We start from the raw sequence: 21843 nt of genomic DNA, 5'->3' as shown, positions 1-21843 counted from the left end.
GATCACTAATGAGACAATCAGACATTTTTTCGAGAATAGTATTTAGAATACATTTTTTTTTAATGAATAATCGAATACATTTTCTCATTATACCCATCTTAATGTGGTATATATATTTCTAATTTCGGTAGTGAATGTTGTTTAAAAATTCCATTGGTATGAACTGCATATTAAAAAAAAATATTTTAAAGTCACACTCAGAGAATGACATCAACATTTTTTTTACTTCAGCTTTATTACATTGGAGAAACTAGTCGTGTTTTAATTAAGAGTGGACCTTGACAAAACTTTAGTGTTTATTAATTTGTTTCTAAATGTCACTTGGGAAGTGGCTCATATTATATGCATGAATTGATATCATAAATTAAAATCTCGTTTGAGTTTGTGAAATGTTGAAATATCCTTTCAGAAAGTCAAGAAGGGAAATGGAAAGATATGGTGTGTTCTTTGTGATTCTTTTACATCTATTACATCTTGTTCAAGCTCAAGATCAAAACGGTACGTATGTGTTTTCTACATTTTATATTCTTGGGATATTCAAGTTATATTCTGAGTTTACTAATATAGCTCGTACATGCCTTTATATATAGGATTCATAAGTTTGGATTGCGGGTTGTCCCCCAATGACTCTCCCTATGAAGAACCTGAAACCAAATTGATATACACATCAGATGCCGATCTAATCCAGGGTGGGAGAACTGGTAGAGTCGAGGAGACGTCGCGATATTTCATCAAGCCATCTTGGACACTAAGATATTTTCCAGATGGAGTTCGAAACTGCTACAATCTAAACGTCATGCAAGGCACAAGATATATGATCAGGGCTATTTTCATATATGGAAATTATGATGGTCTTAATGTCGACCCGAGTTTTGATCTGTACTTTGGGCCCAATTTGTGGAAAACAGTGAATACTAGTGAAGCTTTCATGGAGGAGGTTATCCACGTAATGCGATCCAACTCTTTGCAGGTTTGTCTAGTTAAGACTGGAACAAGTACGCCTATGATAAATGTCCTGGAACTAAGGCCGCTGAGAACAGATATGTACATTACTAAAAGCAAATCATTGCAACTCTTGGGACGGAATTATTTCCGCATTTCAGAAGCCGTAATAAGGTAAATATATTATAACTAAAATTTACTGTTATAGATTTTGCATAGGATGTTCTACAACATGAATATACAAGATTGTACCAGGTACCCTGATGACGTATATGATCGGCTTTGGGCTCCGGGATTCTTGGAGGACGAGTGGGCCCCATTTAATACGACTATCAATATAACAAGTTCTAGTTATGATCTTCCTCAATCAGTGATGGCTAATGCTATAACGCCCTTAGACCCTAAAAAGTCGTTGAACATAACATTGAACATAAGTTCTGATACCACAGAATCTCCCACAACAGAGTTTTACCTCTACATGCACTTTGCAGAGCTTCAGACCTTGAAGGCCAACGAAACCAGAAAGTTTAATATTTTGATTGATGGAAAACCGATCTTTGATAATCCTTATAGTCCGAAGTTTCTAACAGCCGATAGTTTACAAGACCCAACACCACAACAATGCGATGAAGGGAGTTGCAATTTCGAACTGGCGAAAACGTGGGATTCAAATCTTCCACCTTTGATTAACGCTATCGAAGGCTTCACTGAGATTGATTTCTCGTTATTAGAAACAAACGGAGCTGATGGTATGTCATTTTAATGCGTTGATTTATTGATTTTTTTTTTATTTGTTGTGAAGTTTTTGTTGATTTGTTGAATTTTTTTTTTTTTTTAAATATGATCTGATCTGCTTTATATATAATTTTGTTAGTGGCTGCTATCAAGAGAATCCAATCTGCTTATAGATTGAATAAAATCAGTTGGCAAGGAGATCCATGCGTCCCTAAAAAGTTCTTGTGGGACGGTCTAAAATGCAATAGCTTTGATAATTCTACGTCACCAATAATCACTTTCTTGTACGTAAGATCATTCTTATCAATCGTTTATATTCTTATTTTCTTACATTTGAAATAATATTCATGAGTGAGTCATTACTAGAAACTTGTCTTCAAGTTCACTGAATGGGAGCATCACCTCTGCCATTCAGAATCTAACCAATCTGCAAGAACTGTAAGTATCACCACACATTAGGAAAAGTAAACATTATTAGTATTGTTTTTGTAGAGAAATTGTACCATGAATTTTTTGCTTTTATCAATGTCAGAGACTTGTCAAATAACAATTTGACAGGAGGTATACCGGGATTTCTAGCGGACATGAAATCGCTATTGGTCATGTTAGTTTTACTAAACAACATGAAAATCTATTTTTTTTTTCTTTCTTTTGCGTATGCTTAACCTATTTGTTCATCTTAACAGAAATTTAAGTAGGAACAATCTCAATGGTCCAGTTCCCAAAAAGCTTATAGAGAAGAAAGGATTGAAGTTGAAGTAAGATTTCTCATCCTGTCATTGTTTGATGATTACCTTCTGTCGTTTCAGGTGATTGTCTTTAGACAGGTGGGCTGAGTTGAAATGAATGGGCCGGTCAAGGCCCAGTCGGAGTCTGCTAAGAAACTTAAGCCCAGGAACAAGAAACGGCAGATGTGAGAGCGTTTTTGGTGCTTTGATGGTCACTGGTCGTACAGTGTTGTCGGGTAGCACCTGCAAGAACGGCGAAGGCTCAGCTTATAAAAGGACAGTGTCATCAAGCTTGGAGGATAAGCCATTCAGTCATTATTGAGAGAGAAAGTCTAGAGAGAGAGTTGTGAGAAACAAGGGTTTGAGGGTTTTACTCTTGAGTGTCTTCTTGTGTGTAACTCTTTGGTGTGGGTTTTCTTTCTGTAAAGGGTGAGAGTGGTGTGACATAGAGAGCTTGTACTGTTCGGTAAAAGATAAGAGTGCCTAGAGAGCTGGTTGAAGCTCTCCGAGACGTACCTTGACTGATTTGGTCTTGGGAACTCGTAAATCTCGTGTCTTGTTTCTTTCTTGCATAACAAACTACAGCAAACAAACATAAAGGTTAGAGCTTTATCACAAGATCAGAAACACTTGGTGAAAGACTCAACAGTGGTATCAGAGCTCGGTTCCCAGAAGTTTCTGAAGGTAAAGTTTCAATCTTTAAAAGCTTTAAGACCTCTAAAGGTGTCTACTGTTAAAAACTCAGAAAGGTCTCACCTTTAAGACTCATTTCTTCACCGGTGCTAGGGTAGAGGGTCTTGAAGGTTATTTCTAGGGTTTTACAGAAGGAAAGTAGAGGAAAGGTGTGAGCTTTGGTGATTTTACCTGAAAAGGTGATAACTTTGGGTGAGTTTCAGACTAAGGAAGATGTTGGAACCTACTCAAGGCAAGTTTGAAGTCAGTAAGTTTGATGGTGAAGGTGACTTTACTCTCTGGAAGCACAGGATGCGCGGTCAGTTGGAGATCTTGGGTTTTGGCTCCATGCTTAAGCCCAAGAAACCTGAAGAAGAGGGAGAAAAGTCAGATCCACTATGGGATGAGAAAGATCAGAGAGTCAGAAATCTCTTGGGTCATGGTTTGACAGATCCTGTACTGAGAAAGGTGATGAAAGAGCCTACTGCATATGATATGTGGACTGCTCTGGAAAATGAGTATCAAGCACAAACCTTGCCAAATCGTTTCTACCTGAAACAACGCTTCTTCAGCTTCAAGATGGAGGAAGATCAGAGTCTGGATAAGAATCTGGATATATTCAACAAGCTGGTGTTAGATCTCTCAAGCGTAAATGCAGAGATGGGAGAAGAAGACAAGGCTGCTATACTCATGAACAGCTTACCTAAGAAGTATGATAATCTGGTTCACACTCTGAAGTACAGCAGCAGCAAACAGACTATCAGCACTAAAGAAATCATCAGATCAGCTTACTCTATTGAACTAGAGCTTAAGCAAAAGGGAGTGACAACTCAGAAATCTGCTGATGAAGGTCTATTTGTGCAGTCAAGAGGAAGAACAGATAAAAGGAGTCAAACAAAAGGGAAATCTAGCAGAAGTAAGTCCAAAGTGACAAAGAAGAGAACCTGCTGGATTTGTGGAAGTGAAGAACACTTAAAGAAGGATTGTCCAAAGAAATTTCAACCTAGTAGCAGTCAGAAAGGAGAAGCCAGCCTTGCTCATGACCCGAAAGCAGAACCACTGATGTTGACAGCATCTCAGGTTGGTCCAAGAGAAGGATGGGTACTGGATTCAGGCTGCTCTTACCACATGACAAAGAGGAAAGATCTAATGTTTGATGTGGAAGAGGTAAAGGGGGGAAGAATATTGATGGGGAATGACACTGCCTGTGAGATCACTGCAATTGGAAAAATCAAAATTGTTAACTATGATGGAAGTGAAGTCATTTTATCCAAGGTAAGGTATTCACCAACTGCTAGGAGAAATCTCATATCTTTGGGACAATTGGAGACACTTGGATGCTGGTATCAGTCAAAGGACTATAGACTTCGAGTGTTTAAAGGAGACAAAGAAGTAATTGCAGGCGACTACAAAGATACTCTGTACATCCTTGATGGGGAAGCTGCACTTGCACAGGTCAATGTGGCAGTAAGCGTTCCTGATATCACTCAGATATGGCACAGCAGACTTGGCCATATGAGTGACAAGAACCTGAAAATAATGGTTCAGAAGAAGTTACTCAATGAAAGAGACCTGTCAGAAATGAAACATTGTGAGTACTGCATTCTTGGAAAATCTCACAAGACTCCCTACAAGACAGGAAAACATACCTCAAAGGAAATTCTAGAGTATGTTCATTCAGATCTTTGGGGATCTCCAAATGTTACTCTTAGTCTGAGTAAGTGTCAATACTACATCTCCTTTGTAGATGACTTCTCAAGAAAGGTGTGGATTTATTTCCTGAAGACCAAAGATGAAGCCTACACGAAATTTGTTGAGTGGCTGGCATTAGTTGAAAATCAGAGTGGTAAAAGACTAAAAGTTCTAAGGACCGACAATGGCTTGGAATACTGCAACAAAACCTTTGATGACTACTGCAAAGAAAGAGGGATTATAAGACACAAAACATGTCCTTATACTCCCCAGCAAAATGGCGTGGCAGAAAGGCTGAACAGGACCATTCTTGAGAAGGTAAGAAGCTTGCTGAGTGAAACTGGTCTAGGTGAATCATTTTGGGCTGAAGCTTCATCTACTGTTGTCTACATCCTGAATAGAACTCCATCTGCTTCTTTGGGATTTCAAATACCTGAACAAGTCTATGCAGGAAGAGAACCTGATTACAGCCACATGAAAAGATTTGGGTGCTTAGCATACTATCATGTTGAGCAGGGTAAGTTAAAACCAAGAGCTAAGAGGGGAGTGTTTATGGGATATCCACAAGGAGTAAAAGGATACAGAATTTGGAGTATTGAAGACAAGAAGTGCATAGTAAGTCGAGATGTGACGTTCAGAGAAGATATTTTGTACAAGGACATAGGAAAGATGTCAGATACAGAGAAAGAAGTATCAAAGATGGAAGGGAAGAAAGTAACCTTTGAGTTACCTGGTAACACTGCAGATGGAGCTACATTGGACAGTCCAGGAGAAACCTCTCATCAAAATCATAGCCCATCAGTGGAGACTGAAGATGGAGCTGAGAATGAGCCTGAAACGGTTGATGAAGGGGCAATTTCTGATGATGACTCTCCACATGAGTTGGATAACTACTTGCTAGCAAGGGATAGAAGTCGAAGGTCAAACATCAAACCGCCTAGCAGGTATGACCATGGAAATGTGGCTGAGTATGCTCTAACAATGTCACATGTCATTGATCTGGAAGAACCCCAAAACTTTCAAGAAGCAATGAACTGCAGAGATGGAGATAAATGGAAGTCAGCAGCAGGTGATGAGATGGAGTCATTGAACAAGAATCATACCTGGGATCTGGTAGAAAGACCAAAACACAGAAAGGTCATTGGATGCAAGTGGATATTCAAGATAAAGCATGGTATACCAGATGTTGAAAATCCAAGATTCAAGGCTAGACTGGTTGCAAAGGGTTTTTCTCAAATAGAAGGGATTGACTATCATGAGGTGTTTGCACCAGTGGTGAAACACATTACCATAAGACTGATGCTATCTATGGTGGTCTATCAAGACCTAGAGCTAGAACAGTTGGATGTTAAGACAGCTTTTCTACATGGGAATCTAGAAGAAGAAATCTACATGGAACAACCAGAGGGTTTTGGCAAAGGAGACTAGGTATGCTTGCTGAAAAAATCTCTATATGGTCTGAAACAGGCACCAAGACAATGGAACCTGAGATTCAACCAGTTCATGAAATCTCATAAATACACCAGGAGCAAATTTGATCCCTGTGTGTATTTCAAATGTCTAAGTGAAGGAAACTACGTCTACTTACTGTTATATGTAGATGATATGCTGGTTGCTGCCAAGGACATGGAGGAGATAGTAAGGTTAAAGAAAGTTCTGAGTGAGGAGTTTGAGATGAAAGACATGGGTAAGGCAAGGAGAATTCTGGGAATTGACATCACCAGGGACAAAACTAAAGGCATTCTACAGCTATCTCAACAAGAGTATCTGGAAAAGGTGTTAAGGAACTTTAACATGCTAGATAGCAGACCAGTGCAGACTCCAATGGGATCTCACTTCAAACTATACAGCACGAGACCAGATGACAAAGCTGAATGTGAAGCTGAAATGCAAGACATACCGTATGCGAGTGCTGTTGGGAGCTTGATGTACTCCATGGTTGGGACACGACCAGACATCGCATACGCAGTAGGCCTGATAAGTCGATTCATGAGTTGTCCGGGAAAAGAACACTGGTCTGCAGTGAAATGGGTACTGAGATACATCAGAAATTCAGCTGATCTCAAGCTTACTTTCACAAAGTCAAAAGAATTCAAGGTAAGAGGCTATTGTGACAGTGATCACGCAGCGGATCTAGACAGGAGAAGATCAATTACCGGATATGTGTTTCAAGTGGGAGAGAACACAGTTAGTTGGAGATCTGGTCTTCAACAAGTTGTTGCTTTGTCTACGACAGAAGCAGAATATATGGCACTGGCTGAAGCTGCGAAAGAAGCACTCTGGTTGATGAGAATCACCGATGAGCTTGGATTCCCACAAGATGAAGCTGAAATCTTCTCTGACTCTCAAAGCGCTATCTGCTTAGCGAAGAACAACGTTCACCACGAACGGACCAAGCACATCGACACTCGGTTTCACTTCATCAGAGATGAAATCGAGGAAGGTACTCTAAAGGTCTCGAAGATAAACACCAAAGAAAATCCGGCTGATATACTCACTAAATCAGTTCCGGTGAAGAAATTTGAAGATGGGTTGAGTAACTTGAAGGTGCTTAGGCACCACCATTAGCTCGAAGGAGCTAAAGCTCCGGCACAGGGATGTCGGAGAATCTGACTGGAGGAGGTAAATTCTCCGGTTGTTCTGTCTAAAGCAATCAAGATGGAGATTGTCGTTTCAGGTGATTGTCTTTAGACAGGTGGGCTGAGTTGAAATGAATGGGCCGGTCAAGGCCCAGTCGGAGTCTGCTAAGAAACTTAAGCCCAGGAACAAGAAACGGCAGATGTGAGAGCGTTTTTGGTGCTTTGATGGTCACTGGTCGTACAGTGTTGTCGGGTAGCACCTGCAAGAACGGCGAAGGCTCAGCTTATAAAAGGACAGTGTCATCAAGCTTGGAGGATAAGCCATTCAGTCATTATTGAGAGAGAAAGTCTAGAGAGAGAGTTGTGAGAAACAAGGGTTTGAGGGTTTTACTCTTGAGTGTCTTCTTGTGTGTAACTCTTTGGTGTGGGTTTTCTTTCTGTAAAGGGTGAGAGTGGTGTGACATAGAGAGCTTGTACTGTTCGGTAAAAGATAAGAGTGCCTAGAGAGCTGGTTGAAGCTCTCCGAGACGTACCTTGACTGATTTGGTCTTGGGAACTCGTAAATCTCGTGTCTTGTTTCTTTCTTGCATAACAAACTACAGCAAACAAACATAAAGGTTAGAGCTTTATCACAAGATCAGAAACACTTGGTGAAAGACTCAACACCTTCGACTCTATATTGATAAAACACTTGCAATCTAAAGTGTTGAAGGAAATCCAAAGATTATTTGCACAACTAGGTCATGTGTAAATGGAGCTAGAGAGGGTGGACATCAGAAAAACAACATTATAGTACCTGTTTCCGCATCAATTGCTGCACTTGTTATTCTCATAATTGCATCGATTCTATGTTGTGTTCTCATAAAAAAAGAAAAACCCATCAAGTGATGAAGGTATTCGTGATAAATTCAATACTAGAAAGTTATTACAACATGTTTGTATCTGAAAGTCTAACTTTTTGTCTCATGAATTTAGAGCCAACATCATGTATGCTAAATACGGATGTTAGATCATCAAGATCAGCCGAACCGGCAATAATGACAACGAATAAAAGGTTTACTTACTCGGAAGTTGTGAAGATGACAAATAACTTCCAGAGAATCCTTGGGAAAGGAGGGTTTGGAATTGTCTATTATGGTTCTGTGAATGATACCGAAGAAGTTGCTGTCAAAATGCTCTCACAATCTTCATCTCAAGGATATAAACAATTCAAAGCTGAGGTACTCTTTCACTATCTTCAATAGAATTTTGAATGGAAATACTCGTGAAACATATCAATCTTTTATAACAACCCTTATCCAAAACAATCCTTTTCTATGGGAAAGACTTGTCAATATTGATTTGTTACCACGAGGTTTACTAGGTGGAACTTCTTCTTAGAGTTCATCACAAGAATTTGGTCGGTCTTGTTGGATATTGTGATGAAGGGGATAAATTGGCTCTCATTTACGAATACATGGCCAATGGAGACTTAGATGAGCATATGTCAGGTAATATATTAAAGCTAGCTACCAAACTCACCGTGTTTAGTTTTTTTTTTTTCGAAAACATTTCGAAGCTAGTATATGCATATTTTATTAACTATATATTCTTACATGATTCTAACTATTTAGCTATGCGTATGTAACTTAAGAATTTAACATTCAATTATTCCTTGACCAAACACAGGAAAACGTGGTGGCTCTTTTTTGAATTGGGCAACTAGACTAAAAATAGTTGCTGAATCCGCACAAGGTTTGTCTCGAGCGTTCATATCCTCATTACCTTTTTTTTTGTGTAGATTTATTAGCTTAAATATATTGAATTTTGTTTTGAAATGGTTTTCTTCCACAGGATTGGAGTACCTACATAATGGTTGTAAACCACTGTGGAAGTCGAAACTAACACAATCGAGATTTGTCTAGGGTTTTAATTTAGGGATACGATTTGCGAGAATTCTCAAAGAACGACAGAATCAATTGATACCAAAGATGGTGTTCTCGATATTATTAAGAAAAAGATGACTTTGATCGTACAAGAGTTTGATCGTAAAAGAAAAAAATGTTTGTGCTGTGAGAGCTTTGCGTAGTGTAAATTCTAGAGCGATCCTGCCTCCTTTCTGCGAGAGCCTTGAATCTCTTTATATAGGGGTGATAAACCGCCTCTCCAGCGATATTCTCGGAAGATTTCTATTTATCTTGAAGTCGGCTCAGAATATCGCGGATTAGGATAGTTTCCTTATTTTTCGGGGGTTTTCGGAAGGTTTCTTGATTTGAGTTGATCTTTCGAGATTCTCCCCTATCATTTCCGGGTCTATCGGAAATGATCCTTCGGAAATGACGCCTTGCTTGGAAATGATACTTTGAAGATGAATATTTACCAAGTCTTTGCCTCGGGTGATGATGAAGACTTCGCCTCGGAGAACTTGTGCAATCGGCTCGGGTATACAGGAGAGACTAGCTCGGGTACCCCGAGCTGTCTTGTTCGAGTACCCCGAGGCGATGGGCTCGGGCACTCCGAGGCGATTGGGCTCGGGTATCCCTAATGTCGTGTCCGGGTACCCCCGAGGCGATGGGCTCGGGCACTCCGAGGCGATTGGGCTCGGGTATCCCCAATGTCGTGTCCGGGTACCCCCGAGGTGATGGGCTCGGATACTCCGAGGCGATTGGCTCGGGTATCCCCAATGTCGTGTCCGGGTACCCCCGAGGCGATGGGCTCGGATACCCTATGCTGATTAGGTGGATAACCCGGGGTGGATGATGCGATATCCCGAGGTGATCTCTGTAAAACTCCCGAGGTGTTCTAAGTCTGGCTCGGCGCCAAAGGATGGAATCCGACCCCAACAGTTAGCCCCCCAGCTCGTTAGTTTGGAGAACCAAGCGTGACGAGTTTTATGACAATTAGACCGAGCCATTTACTTTGGACAGTTCGGTCCCTTCAAAGTTTTTGGCGATTCGAATTCCTTTGTCGTTTCATCTTCTCTTGGCGTGTGACGGTTGGGATTCCTTCTCGAGAAGTGGAAAGGTCCTTTCGCTGATTCCCGAGATTCGTGCGGATGCGAAGTATCCTACTCAATTCGTGCGTGCCCGACGCGCCTTAGACGCGGATACGATGTGTTTTATTTGGCTCGTTCGTACCCGACGCGCCCTAAATCTCTATAAATGTTAAGTCTCCGACTCATTTTTTCATTTCGCAACTGCAAAAGAAAATTCTCAAGGTTCGTTCTCTTCTCTCTCTGATCTTAAGTTCCTGCATTTTCTACTTTTTCCGTTATACTTCCGTCGTAGCGCCACCGTCATTAGATCTAGGTTGATTTCTCCGATCTATCAAGCTTTGTTCCTCCGATCAACTTCTTCAATCTCCCGAGCCAGAAAATGTCTCTCTCTGATTCCAGTGATTCGCCCCGAGGCGATACTCATCTCCCTGTCTACAAGAGAAAGATGGTCTGGAGTTCTTCGAGCGACCCCGAGGCGGATACCACGGACCGTCAGATCGAGTTGTATCGTGGTAGTGATGCAGAGTCGGCTTCACGGGAAGAAGACCCGAGCCGTTTCATCGCTCGGGAAGACGCGATTGCATATGTGGCTCGGGATCAGGATTTGCCTGATGATCCCGAGGCGATTTTGAATAGGAGGGGGATACATCCACCGGCAGTTGGTGAAGCTGGAGTCTCATGCTGGCAAAATGCCCCCGAGGCGTCTCTACTTCCTATTAAGGCCGAGGAGGTTCATTATGACTCTGACGAGGCGGCCAGGTTGCTTCAAGCTAAAGTTCAAGCAGCCAAGGATCAACAGAAGAGAAAACGAGCCAAGAAAGCTAGGAAACCCGATCCCCCGGGTTCCACCTTATGCACGGAGGACTCCCTTCGGGATCTCAAGGCCCGGTTCAGTTTTAGCGAGGGAATCGAGCTAAGACTTCCAACTCCGAATGAGCGAGCAGATGATCCGCCCGAGGGGTTTTTCACCCTTTACGAGGGGTTCTTCTACCATTGCTACCTTTGGCTTCCAATCCCGAGGCCGATTTTGGCGTTTCTGTGGTCGTACAAGATTGCTCTATCCCAGATAACGACTCGAGGCCTGCGGCATCTAGTGGGGATTTTAGTCCGAAGTATTGAGACTGTCAATATTGTCGGCCTCAGCCACTTGAGGAATCTCCTGGAGATCCGGCGCATACCAGGCCCTGTTGAGAGATTTTACATATCTCCGAGGCCAAATAGGAGGGTTATCGGTGGTTTCCCGAGCAAGGATGAGAAGTACACCGATAACTTCTTTACGTAGCCTTGAATGAGTATAGCGTCCACGAGGACTACTTAGGGAAAGTTGTTGGAAAGTGGCGAAAAATTGGTACTACGCCCGAAGCCGTATTTGCTGTTTTGTTTTGCTTTAACCTTTTCATTGACCGTTTTTCTTGTTCATGCAGATCGGAATCCGTCATTTCTCGAAGACGTTCCCGAAGGCTTTCTAGATCTCCACGACGAACTTATAGCTCGGAAGTGCGATTGGACGAAACACTTCTCCCAGGAAAGAATTGAGAGAGCCTTGCGTTTGCTGCACGGAGCTCCCTGCCAGTCTTCTTCAGAATCATCCGACCATCGTCTAGATCACCTCATTGAAATGCAAGGAGCCGCGCAGTCTTTGAGGGCGAAGAAAGCTGCCGAAAGAAAGGCGGCCGAGGAAAAAAGGGTTTTAGAGGCGACTTTCAGACCGCCAACTCCGCCTGAGGTTAACAATGATCCAGAGGTTGCCGATGGTACCGAGGCGACTGAGGAGGCTCGGGTCGCTGCAGATTCGTCCAGACCCGAGGCCTCCGGTGACGTTCGGCCGGATGTAGAAGTTCCTGAGGTAGTAGGGGCTTTAGCGATCGTAGCTCTGGGTGCCGAGGCGAAGGCTAAGGCGAAATTGAAGAGGCCCCGAGGTGATAGCTCGGGAGGACGCAGAAAGGAGAAGAGGAGCCGTAGTGAGGCTCCCATCTACAAGGATAAGATAGCTTCGGCTAATCTTATCGCTTCTTGTTCGGGTCCGCCGCTTTCCGCTCCCGAGGCCTTGCTGGAGGCACAAAACTACCGTGAAACCGCTGCTGGATTTCTGAAGGTATCGATTCATTCCTTACGTGTTTTTCTATCGTTTCCATACTTGTTTGCTGATGATTCCCGTTCGATTTCAGGCCTTCAACCTAATGAATTCCATGGTTCGAGCCTACGATTCTGGACTCTGTCGACGATAGCTTCGGGACTCTGTCGACGATAGCTTCGGGACTCTGTCGATGAATTCCCCGGACTCTATCGACGATAGCTTCGGGAACCGTTCGATCGAGGATGCCGCGGCTGCGATAGGCGTTGCCGACCAGTCGGGTTCGAACCGAGGTAGCTCAAGTTTCGCCGGTTAACCAAGATTCGATCTGATCCCGAGATGTCTTTTTATTCTCTCTTTTGCCCTTTTTTGTAAGACATGCCTGGACGGCTTTATCCACTGAATATGATGTTAAGTATTTTTATCTTAAAATTTTTCCGAACTGAATCCAATACTAATGTCAAATAGTTGGATTTAACTTCCGAGCCAAAAGCGAAAAGAATTGTGCATCAGTGATAAGTTAACCGGGTTTATGATTTGCTCGTTGAGAAGTTAAATCCAAACGTTTTAACTTTCGAGCCGAAAGTGAAATGAATCGTGCACCAGTGTTAGGATAACTGGGTTTTGGCTACGTGGGACTAATCTTTATCGGTTGCGACCCGAGCTGATATAGTCGAAGCCAGTGCTTAGAAGCGAACTGGGGTACCAGTGTCGAAGTCAACTGGGTTTTCTGAAGACAATTTCTTTATGGCAAGATATCTCTGACCGAATCGTCTCGAATGCTTATATAGCGCGCTGTAACCGAGGCGGTGAAATGAGCTCTCTGTTCGTGGACGTGGCCATCGTCCGAACGAACTGTTGGCTTTGTGGGTCGATAAGGAGACCGTAAAGTTTCCCGAGATGAATTTTGGGAAGATGTCGAGGTGGATAAAAATAAAAATTCAAAGGGTAAAAACTTATAAAAGTTCAAAAATTTAGTGGGAGTATATGTATACGGACCCACTCCCCCTTTTTTAATTAGGGGGGGTAGCTGAACTCGTCCGAGGACGAGCTGCCTACGTACCCTTTTCAGGGATCAAGCCACCCCGTAGTTCGAGTACATGCGTACCTTAGGTTTTTAGCGGTAATATTTCCTTAGATGCATTGCGTTCCAGGATCTAGGTACCGCTTTGCCGTTCATGTTGACGAGTTTGTAGACGCCGGGACGGATTACCTTTGCGATCGTGTAAGGTCCTTCGCAATTCGCGCCGAGCTTACCTGCGTTCTGTTCGGCGGTATTCTAGAAAACTTTGCGCAGTACAAGATCTCCTTCGTGGAAGCGGCGATGCTTAACGTGAGAATTGTAGTACCGAGCCGTCGTATTTTGATAGTTCTGCATACGGATCAAAGCCGAATCTCTTCTTTCGTCAATTAAGTCCAGCTCGTCCAGCATCATCTGAGTGTTGGAATTTTCCTGCTCGGGGAGAAAACGTCTTCTTAGTCCCGGGATCTCGGCTACGGTGGGAATCACACACTCCGTGCCGTAGACAAGGGCGAAAGGTGTTTCTCCCGTGGCCCGCCGCGGCGTCGTTATGTGCGACCATAGTACTCCTTCCAATTCGTCGGCCCAGCGGCCTTTCTTCGCGTCGAGGCGCTTTTTTATTCCGTCGAGAATCGTCTTGTTTGCCGTTTCGGCCTGTCCGTTTCCCTGAGGGTACCGAGGCGTAGACTTGCTAAGGCGAATTCCCCATTTCTCGCAGAATCCTTCGAACCGAGCTGAAATAAACTACGATCTGTTGTCTGTAACGATCTCGTAAGGTATTCCGTGGCGGCACACGATGTTCTTCTAGACGAAGTTCTCGACCTGCGTGTCTTTGATGCTGGCGTAGGAGTCCGCCTCGATCCATTTGGAGAAGTAGTCTATCAGTATAAGGACGAGTTTCTTCTGCTTGGAGTTGTGTAGAGGTCCGATGATGTCCATGGACCATCGCATGAATGGATAAGGCGAAGTGATGGAAGAGAGGAGCTCGGCGGGTTGATGAATGGTTGGTGCGTGCCTCTGGCATTTATCACATCGTTGAGAAAACTTCTCGCAGTCTTTGACCATCGTCGGCCAAAAATATCCGTGTCGTTTGATCTTTATAGCCAGGGCTCTTCCGCCAGAATGGTTTCCACAAGATCCGCCGTGTACTTCTTCCATGACTCTCCGAGCTTCATTTCCTTCGACACAGATAAGGAGGGGACCAGAAAATCGCCATTTAAAGAGTTCTCCGTCGATCAGAGTATACCGAGCCGCTTTGGCCTTAAGCTTCCGAGCTGCCCATTTTTCAGTAGGAACTTCTCCATCGGCTATGTAGCTTCGGATGGCTCCGATCCATTTGGCGTCGCTTCCGTATTCGGGCTCGGTTGCGTCCGTAGTTTGCTGGTCTAGCAGTTCGATGTACATTTCTTCCGGTTCTTCTGTCTCCCGAGCTGTTAGAACTCGATCCTTGCTATTATCTTCGATGCTCGGCTTTTCGATGAACTCGACCGGTACGATTCTCTTCAGATTCGGGTCGGAGGTTGAAGCTAGAGCCGCTAAGGCATCGGCCGATGTGTTTTCACCTCGTGGGATTCTGGTTAACTCGAACTCTCCGAACTGTTTCGCCAAGTCTTGCGTGAGAGCAAGATACGCTTCCATTCGTTCGTCGCGAGCCGCGTATTCTCCATTGAATTGATTAGCCACGAGCTGGGAGTCGCAAAAGGCTCGCAGCTTGTTGATCTTAAGTCACCGAGCTAGCTTAAGTCCTGCTATCAGCGCTTCATACTCAGCTACGTTGTTAGTCGCGTCGAAATTTAGCCGAAAGGATTGTTCGAGGATTTCACCCTCTGGTGATGCTAGGCGGATTCCGACGCTAGAACCTTGTTTTGAGGATGAGCCGTCGACGTGGAGGATCCAAACAGCGTTGGGTGACTCCTCGCGGGCGTTCTCTATTGGCAGCTCGATGATAAAATCGGCCAGGACTTGAGATTTCGCGCATGTTTTGTTCCTGTATTCGATGTCATACTCGCTGAGTTCTACTGCCCACTTGGCCAGGCGTCCCGATTAGCTCGGACTGTGCAGGATGGTTCGGAGTGATACGGGCGCCATGACGACAATTGAGTGAGACTGGAAATATGGCCGTAGTTTCCGAGCTGACATTACTACGGCGAGGGCGAGCTTTTCCGTTTGCGGGAAGCGTGTTTCCGCGTCGGTGAAAGTTTGCGAGACATAAAATATCGGCTTCTGCTCTCCTCTGTCTTCCCTGACTATGACTCCACTTATCGCCAACACCGGTGGATTAGCCAAATACTTCTTCAGTTCCTGAAAAGCTTCTTCGCATCGATCGGTCCATTCGAATTTCTTGTTCCCGCACAGAGTATCGTAGAAAGCCAGGCATTTGTCAGTGGACCGCGAGATGAATCGGTTCAAGGCTGCGACTCTCCCGGTGAGACGTTGGACTTCGCGCTTGTTCTGTGGTGAGGGCATGTTCAGTAGAGCATCGATTTGCTTCGGGTTTGCCTCGATGCCTCGGTGAGTTACGAGATATCCTAAGAATTCTCCCGACTTTACCGCGAAACGACATTTTGTCGGGTTGAGCTTCATGTTGTGCTTGTTGAGCTAGCGAAAACAGTCGCGTAGATGGGCTATGTGATCGCTTTCTTCAAGGGATTTGACTAACATGTCGTCGATATAAACTTCCATCGTCTTCCCGAGCTGCTCGGAGAACATCCTGTTGACGAGCCGTTGATACGTTGCGCCAGCATTCTTGAGTCCGAAGGGCATGACTTTGTAACAGTAGATACCTCGGTCTGTGATGAATGCTGTCTTCTCGCGATCGTCGGGGTGCATGAGAATCTGATTGTATCCTGCGAAAGCATCCATGAATGATAGCAACTTATTTCCCGCGGTTGCTTCCACTAAGCGATCGATATGTGGGAGTGGAAAACAAGCTTTGTTCAGATCGGTGAAATCGACGCAGACTCTCCACTTGCCGTTCTTCTTTTTAACCACGACAGGATTTGCTAACTAGTCTGGATATCTTGCTTCGGAGATTGAACCGATCTTCAGGAGCTTTTCTACTTCGGCGTTCACGGAATCTGCGCGATCACGACCCAATTTTCTTCGCTTCTGCTTGATGGGCTTGAAAGATGGGTCAACATTCAGCTCGTAGCAGATTACGTCGATGCTTACCCCAGGTAGATCTTCAGCCGACCAGGCGAAGGTGTTGATGTTCTCTTTGAGGAATGAGATGAGCTCGGTCTTGATTTCCTCGGTTAAGTCGCTAACAATTTCCACGCATCGTTCAGGCCGTTCGTCGTCGAGGCTAATGGAGATTACAGGATCCGAGGTAGGCTTCTTCTCCTTGCGCGCCTCCTCGATCTGTAATTGCTATAACTGTTTAGATATAGCCTTCTCTTCACTCCGGCCAAGTTTTGATTTCTTGTGATCGGTTTCAGCCTTCGCTTCAGTGACAGGGTTTCGAAGTTTGTGTACTGCCATGAAACACATCCGAGAATTTTTCTGACTGCCCCAGATCGTTTTCACGCCATTGGGGGTCGGGAATTTGACACACAGATGATATGTTGATGCGACAGCTCGCATTAGATTTAACCACAGAGTTCCCATTATGACGTTGTAGATGGTAGGTTGATCGGTGACTGAGAAGTTGACTATCTTTGTTACCCCGCCGGCTCGGACTGGTAGTTGGATGGTTCCAAGCGTCATCAAAGTTTCCCCTGAAAATCCGAGGACAGGCCTCGGGGTCGGAATTACCTGTGACATGTCGATGTTCATTTTTCGGAGTGTTTCGCAAAAGATTACGTCGATGGTGCTGCCGGTGTCAATTAATACTCGGTAAATATCATGGTCTCCTATCGCTAACGTGACGACGATTGGATCATTATGAGGCATGTCGAGCCCGTTTGTCTCGCTTTCTTTGAATGTGATCACATCGCTAGGTCGATCGAAGCGTCTTGTCCAGTTGCTAGGCGTCTCGGCTCGGCGTTGATAAGCTTTGATTGCCGCTACGGTGTCATGACAGTATGGCGATCCACCCATTATGGTGAGAACCTTCTGCCGCGTACCATCTCGGTCTTCGTCTTCCGTCCCCCGGGTTCTTTTCTGAGACTCCTGGTTCCTTGGTTCGGGGTCTCTTCCCGGGTTGGTCTGCTCGGGCTCTGGCTCTGGCTCGAGATCCTTAAGAGTGACGTTCGTCCCGAGCTCTCCAGCTAGGAATTTGGTTTCTAACTTAGCTCCGAGGCTTCGGCATCTCGAGGTATGGTGGCCGAAAATTTTGTGGTGTTCGCAATATTCTTGATCATTGCTCGGTGGCTGATCCCTTGTCCAAGTGAAGGACTCTCTTCCTCGCCCACGGCCTCGGCCTCTACCGTGGCCACGGCCTCGGGGCGTGTCAATCTGGTAGCTATGGTATCCCGAGAAATTGTGCCCTTCGTGATGCGTATACGCACCGCTCTCACGTGTCTTCTTCTGGACCGGAGGTGTCGCTTGGGCTTTCTCGGTTTTCTCGGCTCGGGGCGCCTGTTTCGTTGGCTCATGCCTCTTTGCTAGCAGCGCCATCTCTTCTTCGTGGGCGACGAAATCCGAGGCTCGATGCAGCGCGTCGCGAATTGTTGTTGGTTTAGACAGGTTCAACTCTTTCCTGAATTCTGATTTGTACCAGAGAGCTTTCTTTAAAGCCGAAAGAGCGGCTACATCTGTAATTCCTTCGACCTTGGCTAGCGTCGATTTGAAGGTTGTGAGGAAATCTCTTAACGGCTCGGTGGACTGTTGAGACAGGGACCACAGATCCGCGTCAGAGGTTCCGGGGTCGATGAGCACGGAGTATTGCTTGAGGAACAGTGTCGACAGCTCGTCGAAACTGTCAATCGAGTTTCGTTCCAATCTTGAAAACCACTCTAATGCGGGTCCTTTGAGGTGTTCCACGAACAGTAAGCATAGACCTGCATCCTTTTCCCCGGGCTTGAACCTGGCTCGGGCTACGGATATCACGAAAGATTTAATGTGACACTTCGGGTCGGTTGATCCGTTGTAGGAGTCGATTTTGAACTTCCCCAGATTGGACATCGTCGTTTCGGAAATTCTTTTGGTGAAGGGCGTATTCCGAGATTCTTCTAGAATTCGGTCGATGTTTGGTGCAGAGGATGAAACGCTATGTATCTGGGTTTTGACGAGCTTCATATCAGCTTCCGCCTTGGCTAGGGAGGCTCGGATCTTGCTTAGATCGTCTTCTCTTTCGGATTCTTCGGCCCACCTTATGTTTTCCTCAGTTTCTTCGTCATCAGTAAGGTCCGTTCGCTCGGCGGAGTTAGCTCCGGCTCGGGTGCGCTCGTCTTGCAAATCATCTGGCTCGTCCGTCATGTCCACTGCGTCTGGCTCGGTGGGATCATCTTGGTTCTCGCGTCTGGCAGGGTCGGCTCGGGTTGCGACTCTGGTGTTGTCGGTTGGTGTCGCGAACGTGAGTCTTGTTGGGTTGATGCCAGGCAAGTCCCTCTGAGCACGTGGCGGCCGAGTCTGGAAACGCGTGGTTTTTTGTTGCCCACGTGTTGCGATTTCGTCGACTCGCTGCGCCAAGGTTTTGTTAGCTTTCTCTTGGTCGTCAGCTTTCTTCTGGAATTTAACCATCAGGTCTTTCAGTTCGGCTAGAGTCGCTATGATCGTCGGATCGGCTTGAGGATTCTGAGGGTTCGGAGGGTTCGGGATCCCTCCTCCAGCTGGTGGTGTCTGACGACCGTCTTCGTTCATCGTCCTTTTCGGTAACCGAATTCTGCGTCTTAGGGTAAGAGAATTCTAAAGTATCCCCACAGACGGCGCCAAACTGTGGAAGGCGAAACTAACACAATCGAGATTTGTCTAGGGTTTTAATTTAGGGATACGATTTGCGAGAATTCTCAAAGAACGACAGAATCAATTGATACCAAAGATAGTGTTCTCGATATTATTAAGAAAAAGATGACTTTGATCGTACAAGAGTTTGATCGTAAAAGAAAAAGATGTTTGTGCTGTGAGAGCTTTGCGTAGTGTAAATTCTAGAGCGATCCTGCCTCCTTTCTGCGAGAGCCTTGAATCTCTTTATATAGGGGTGATAAACCCCCTCTCCAGCGATATTCTCGGAAGATTTCCATTTATCTTGAAGTCGGCTCAGAATATCGCGGATTAGGATAGTTTCCTTATTTTTCGGGGGTTTTCGGAAGGTTTCCTGATTTGAGTTGATCTTTCGAGATTCTCCCCTATCATTTCCGGGTCTATCGGAAATGATCCTTCGGAAATGACGCCTTGTTTGGAAATGATACTTTGAAGATGAATATTTACCAAGTCTTTGCCTCGGGTGATGATGAAGACTTCACCTCGGAGAACTTGTGCAATCGGCTCGGGTATACAGGAGAGACTAGCTCGGGTACCCCGAGCTGTCTTGTTCGAGTACCCCGAGGCGATGGGCTCGGGCACTCCGAGGCGATTGGGCTCGGGTATCCCTAATGTCGTGTCCGGGTACCCCCGAGGCGATGGGCTCGGGCACTCCGAGGCGATTGGGCTCGGGTATCCCCAATGTCGTGTCCGGGTACCCCCGAGGTGATGGGCTCGGATACTCCGAGGCGATTGGCTCGGGTATCCCCAATGTCGTGTCCGGGTACCCCCGAGGCGATGGGCTCGGATACCCTAGGCTGATTAGGTGGATAACCCGGGGTGGATGATGCGATATCCCGAGGTGATCTCTGTAAAACTCCCGAGGTGTTCTAAGTCTGGCTCGGCGCCAAATGATGGAATCCGACCCCAACAACCACTAATGGTTCATAGGGATATCAAAACTACAAATATATTGTTGAATGAACACTTACAGGCCAAACTTGCTGATTTTGGACTTTCGAGGTCATTTCCAATTGAAGGCGAGACTCATGTATCAACAGTTGTTGCTGGAACAATTGGATACCTTGATCCCGAGTAAGTATATATCACCACTTAATTACTACAATGTATTTAGCATATCTTCTTTTTATTTCCGTAGTGTTCATGTTAAGTAACATCGTTGAACCGTCCTACAGATATTACCGAACAAATTGGTTGACAGAAAAGAGTGACGTCTACAGTTTTGGTATTGTAATATTGGAGATAATTACAAACAAACCAGTGATTGACCAAAACCGTGAAAAGCGACACATAGCAGAATGGGTAGGACAAATGCTTACAAAAGGAGACATCAAAAGCATTACGGATCCAAGTCTCCATGGAGATTATGACTCTAGTTCAGTTTGGAAAGCTGTCGAATTGGCAATGTCGTGTCTGAATCCTTCTTCGATAAATAGACCGACAATGACTCAAGTTGTTTCTGAACTAAACGAGTGTTTAGCATCAGAAAATTTGAGGGGAGGACAGAGTCAAGAGATGGATTCACAGAGTTCCATAGAAGTGAGTATGACATTTGAACCTGAAGCAAATCCTGCAGCTCGATAGAGATCATGAGAACTTCTCCTGTTGTATCGTGTATTTTTGTATTCCCATTTATATTTTTCAAAACTATCTGAAATATTTTTTTGTATCTCCAATAACATTATTGACTTTGTTTGAGAACTATGAACTTTTGTGATTGATAATTATGAAAAGAAGTTCTAAGTATATTTATCTCCATTTTCCATTTATTTCCAACCAAAGAACAACATTGCTGCACGAGAAGCTTAAAACATTTTACCTAAGAAGGTCAACGTTACTTGGAGAAGCGAGTTGACTTACTCGATGGCCTGATCAGCATGCCACAATAGTTTTATGTGATTTTATATGATGTTTTTGTATTTATTTGTCTTGACAGTAATGTGTAGAAAACCTCAAACTTTCTGAGTTTTGCGTAAGCCTTAATATATTAAAAAGATTTAAAAGGCAACATGTCTGGCAAAATTGTAAAACTGCATAGAAAACCCCAAGTGTTCACGTCTTCTAATAAATTTAAGTTCAACTATACACATTCCTAGAATATTTTATCTGCCTATTTTTTAGTACGTTTTATGCTATTCTTCTTTCAAAGTAGGATTATGTATTCTTTATTTAAAAAAAAGTGGGATTATATATTTCTACTTAGAATGGTGATGAGGATTCGGTTTAGGTTTGGCTGTGAAAATCCCTTTTCGGTTTAACCCTTGATCATTTGTTTACGTTTGCATTTGTTGGCGTTTGTTTATTTTTCCATATGAACTCATGACAACTTAAGCATTTTAAGGAAAATATATGTGTTAATTGTTACCATAAATGTCGCATATATGCAAATAGAAGGAGAACCTTTTGCTTGCATTTACCGTTTCATTTCTATTTTCCAAAAATATTTAATAAAATAAAACAAAAAATGTTATCGACATGAAAAACATTTGTGTGAAATGTGTCAAAAACAGTTGGTTAAGGGGGATGCCCATTCCTAGTTTCCGGTTTACTTCAATTCTGAATGC

At 44.3% G+C, this 21843-nt stretch overlaps 1 protein-coding gene across 3 annotated transcripts; it reads left to right on the top strand.

Annotated features, from left to right (window-relative positions):
• Positions 1 to 422: 422 nt before the first annotated feature.
• On the top strand, positions 423 to 20902 carry LOC9330397 (probable LRR receptor-like serine/threonine-protein kinase At1g51810). 3 transcript variants are annotated; one of them, XM_021014608.1, is made up of 15 exons: positions 426 to 498; positions 591 to 907; positions 971 to 1116; positions 1198 to 1691; positions 1817 to 1961; positions 2044 to 2115; positions 2210 to 2281; positions 2364 to 2435; positions 8053 to 8232; positions 8298 to 8568; positions 8712 to 8838; positions 9017 to 9082; positions 9182 to 9208; positions 20191 to 20353; positions 20455 to 20902. In XM_021014608.1, the coding sequence occupies exons 1-15, from the start codon at positions 426 to 428 to the stop codon at positions 20861 to 20863; spliced, it is 2634 nt and encodes an 877-aa protein (XP_020870267.1). In that variant the 3' UTR covers positions 20864 to 20902. The 3 variants fall into 3 exon arrangements, with proteins under 3 accessions (XP_020870268.1, XP_020870267.1, XP_002894336.2); XM_021014609.1 differs by having other exon boundaries at positions 423 to 498; positions 591 to 1116; XM_002894290.2 differs by having other exon boundaries at positions 591 to 1044.
• Positions 20903 to 21843: the final 941 nt, after the last annotated feature.

This window comes from Arabidopsis lyrata (assembly GCF_000004255.2).
Source record: "Arabidopsis lyrata subsp. lyrata unplaced genomic scaffold ARALYscaffold_1, whole genome shotgun sequence".
Lineage (NCBI taxonomy): Eukaryota > Viridiplantae > Streptophyta > Magnoliopsida > Brassicales > Brassicaceae > Arabidopsis > Arabidopsis lyrata.
Note: the sequence above shows the minus strand (reverse complement) of the source record. Positions and strands in the feature narration are given on the sequence as shown.

Bases quoted from the DNA above. Each gene is read 5' to 3' on its own strand.
- LOC9330397 (XM_021014609.1), top strand. From the start codon at position 426: ATGGAAAGATATGGTGTGTTCTTTGTGATTCTTTTACATCTATTACAT. The intron at 8,233-8,297 runs GTGATGAAGGTA...TGTATCTGAAAG, and splicing joins AAAAAAGAAAAACCCATCAA to TCTAACTTTTTGTCTCATGA. The intron at 20,354-20,454 runs GTAAGTATATAT...ACCGTCCTACAG, and splicing joins ATTGGATACCTTGATCCCGA to ATATTACCGAACAAATTGGT.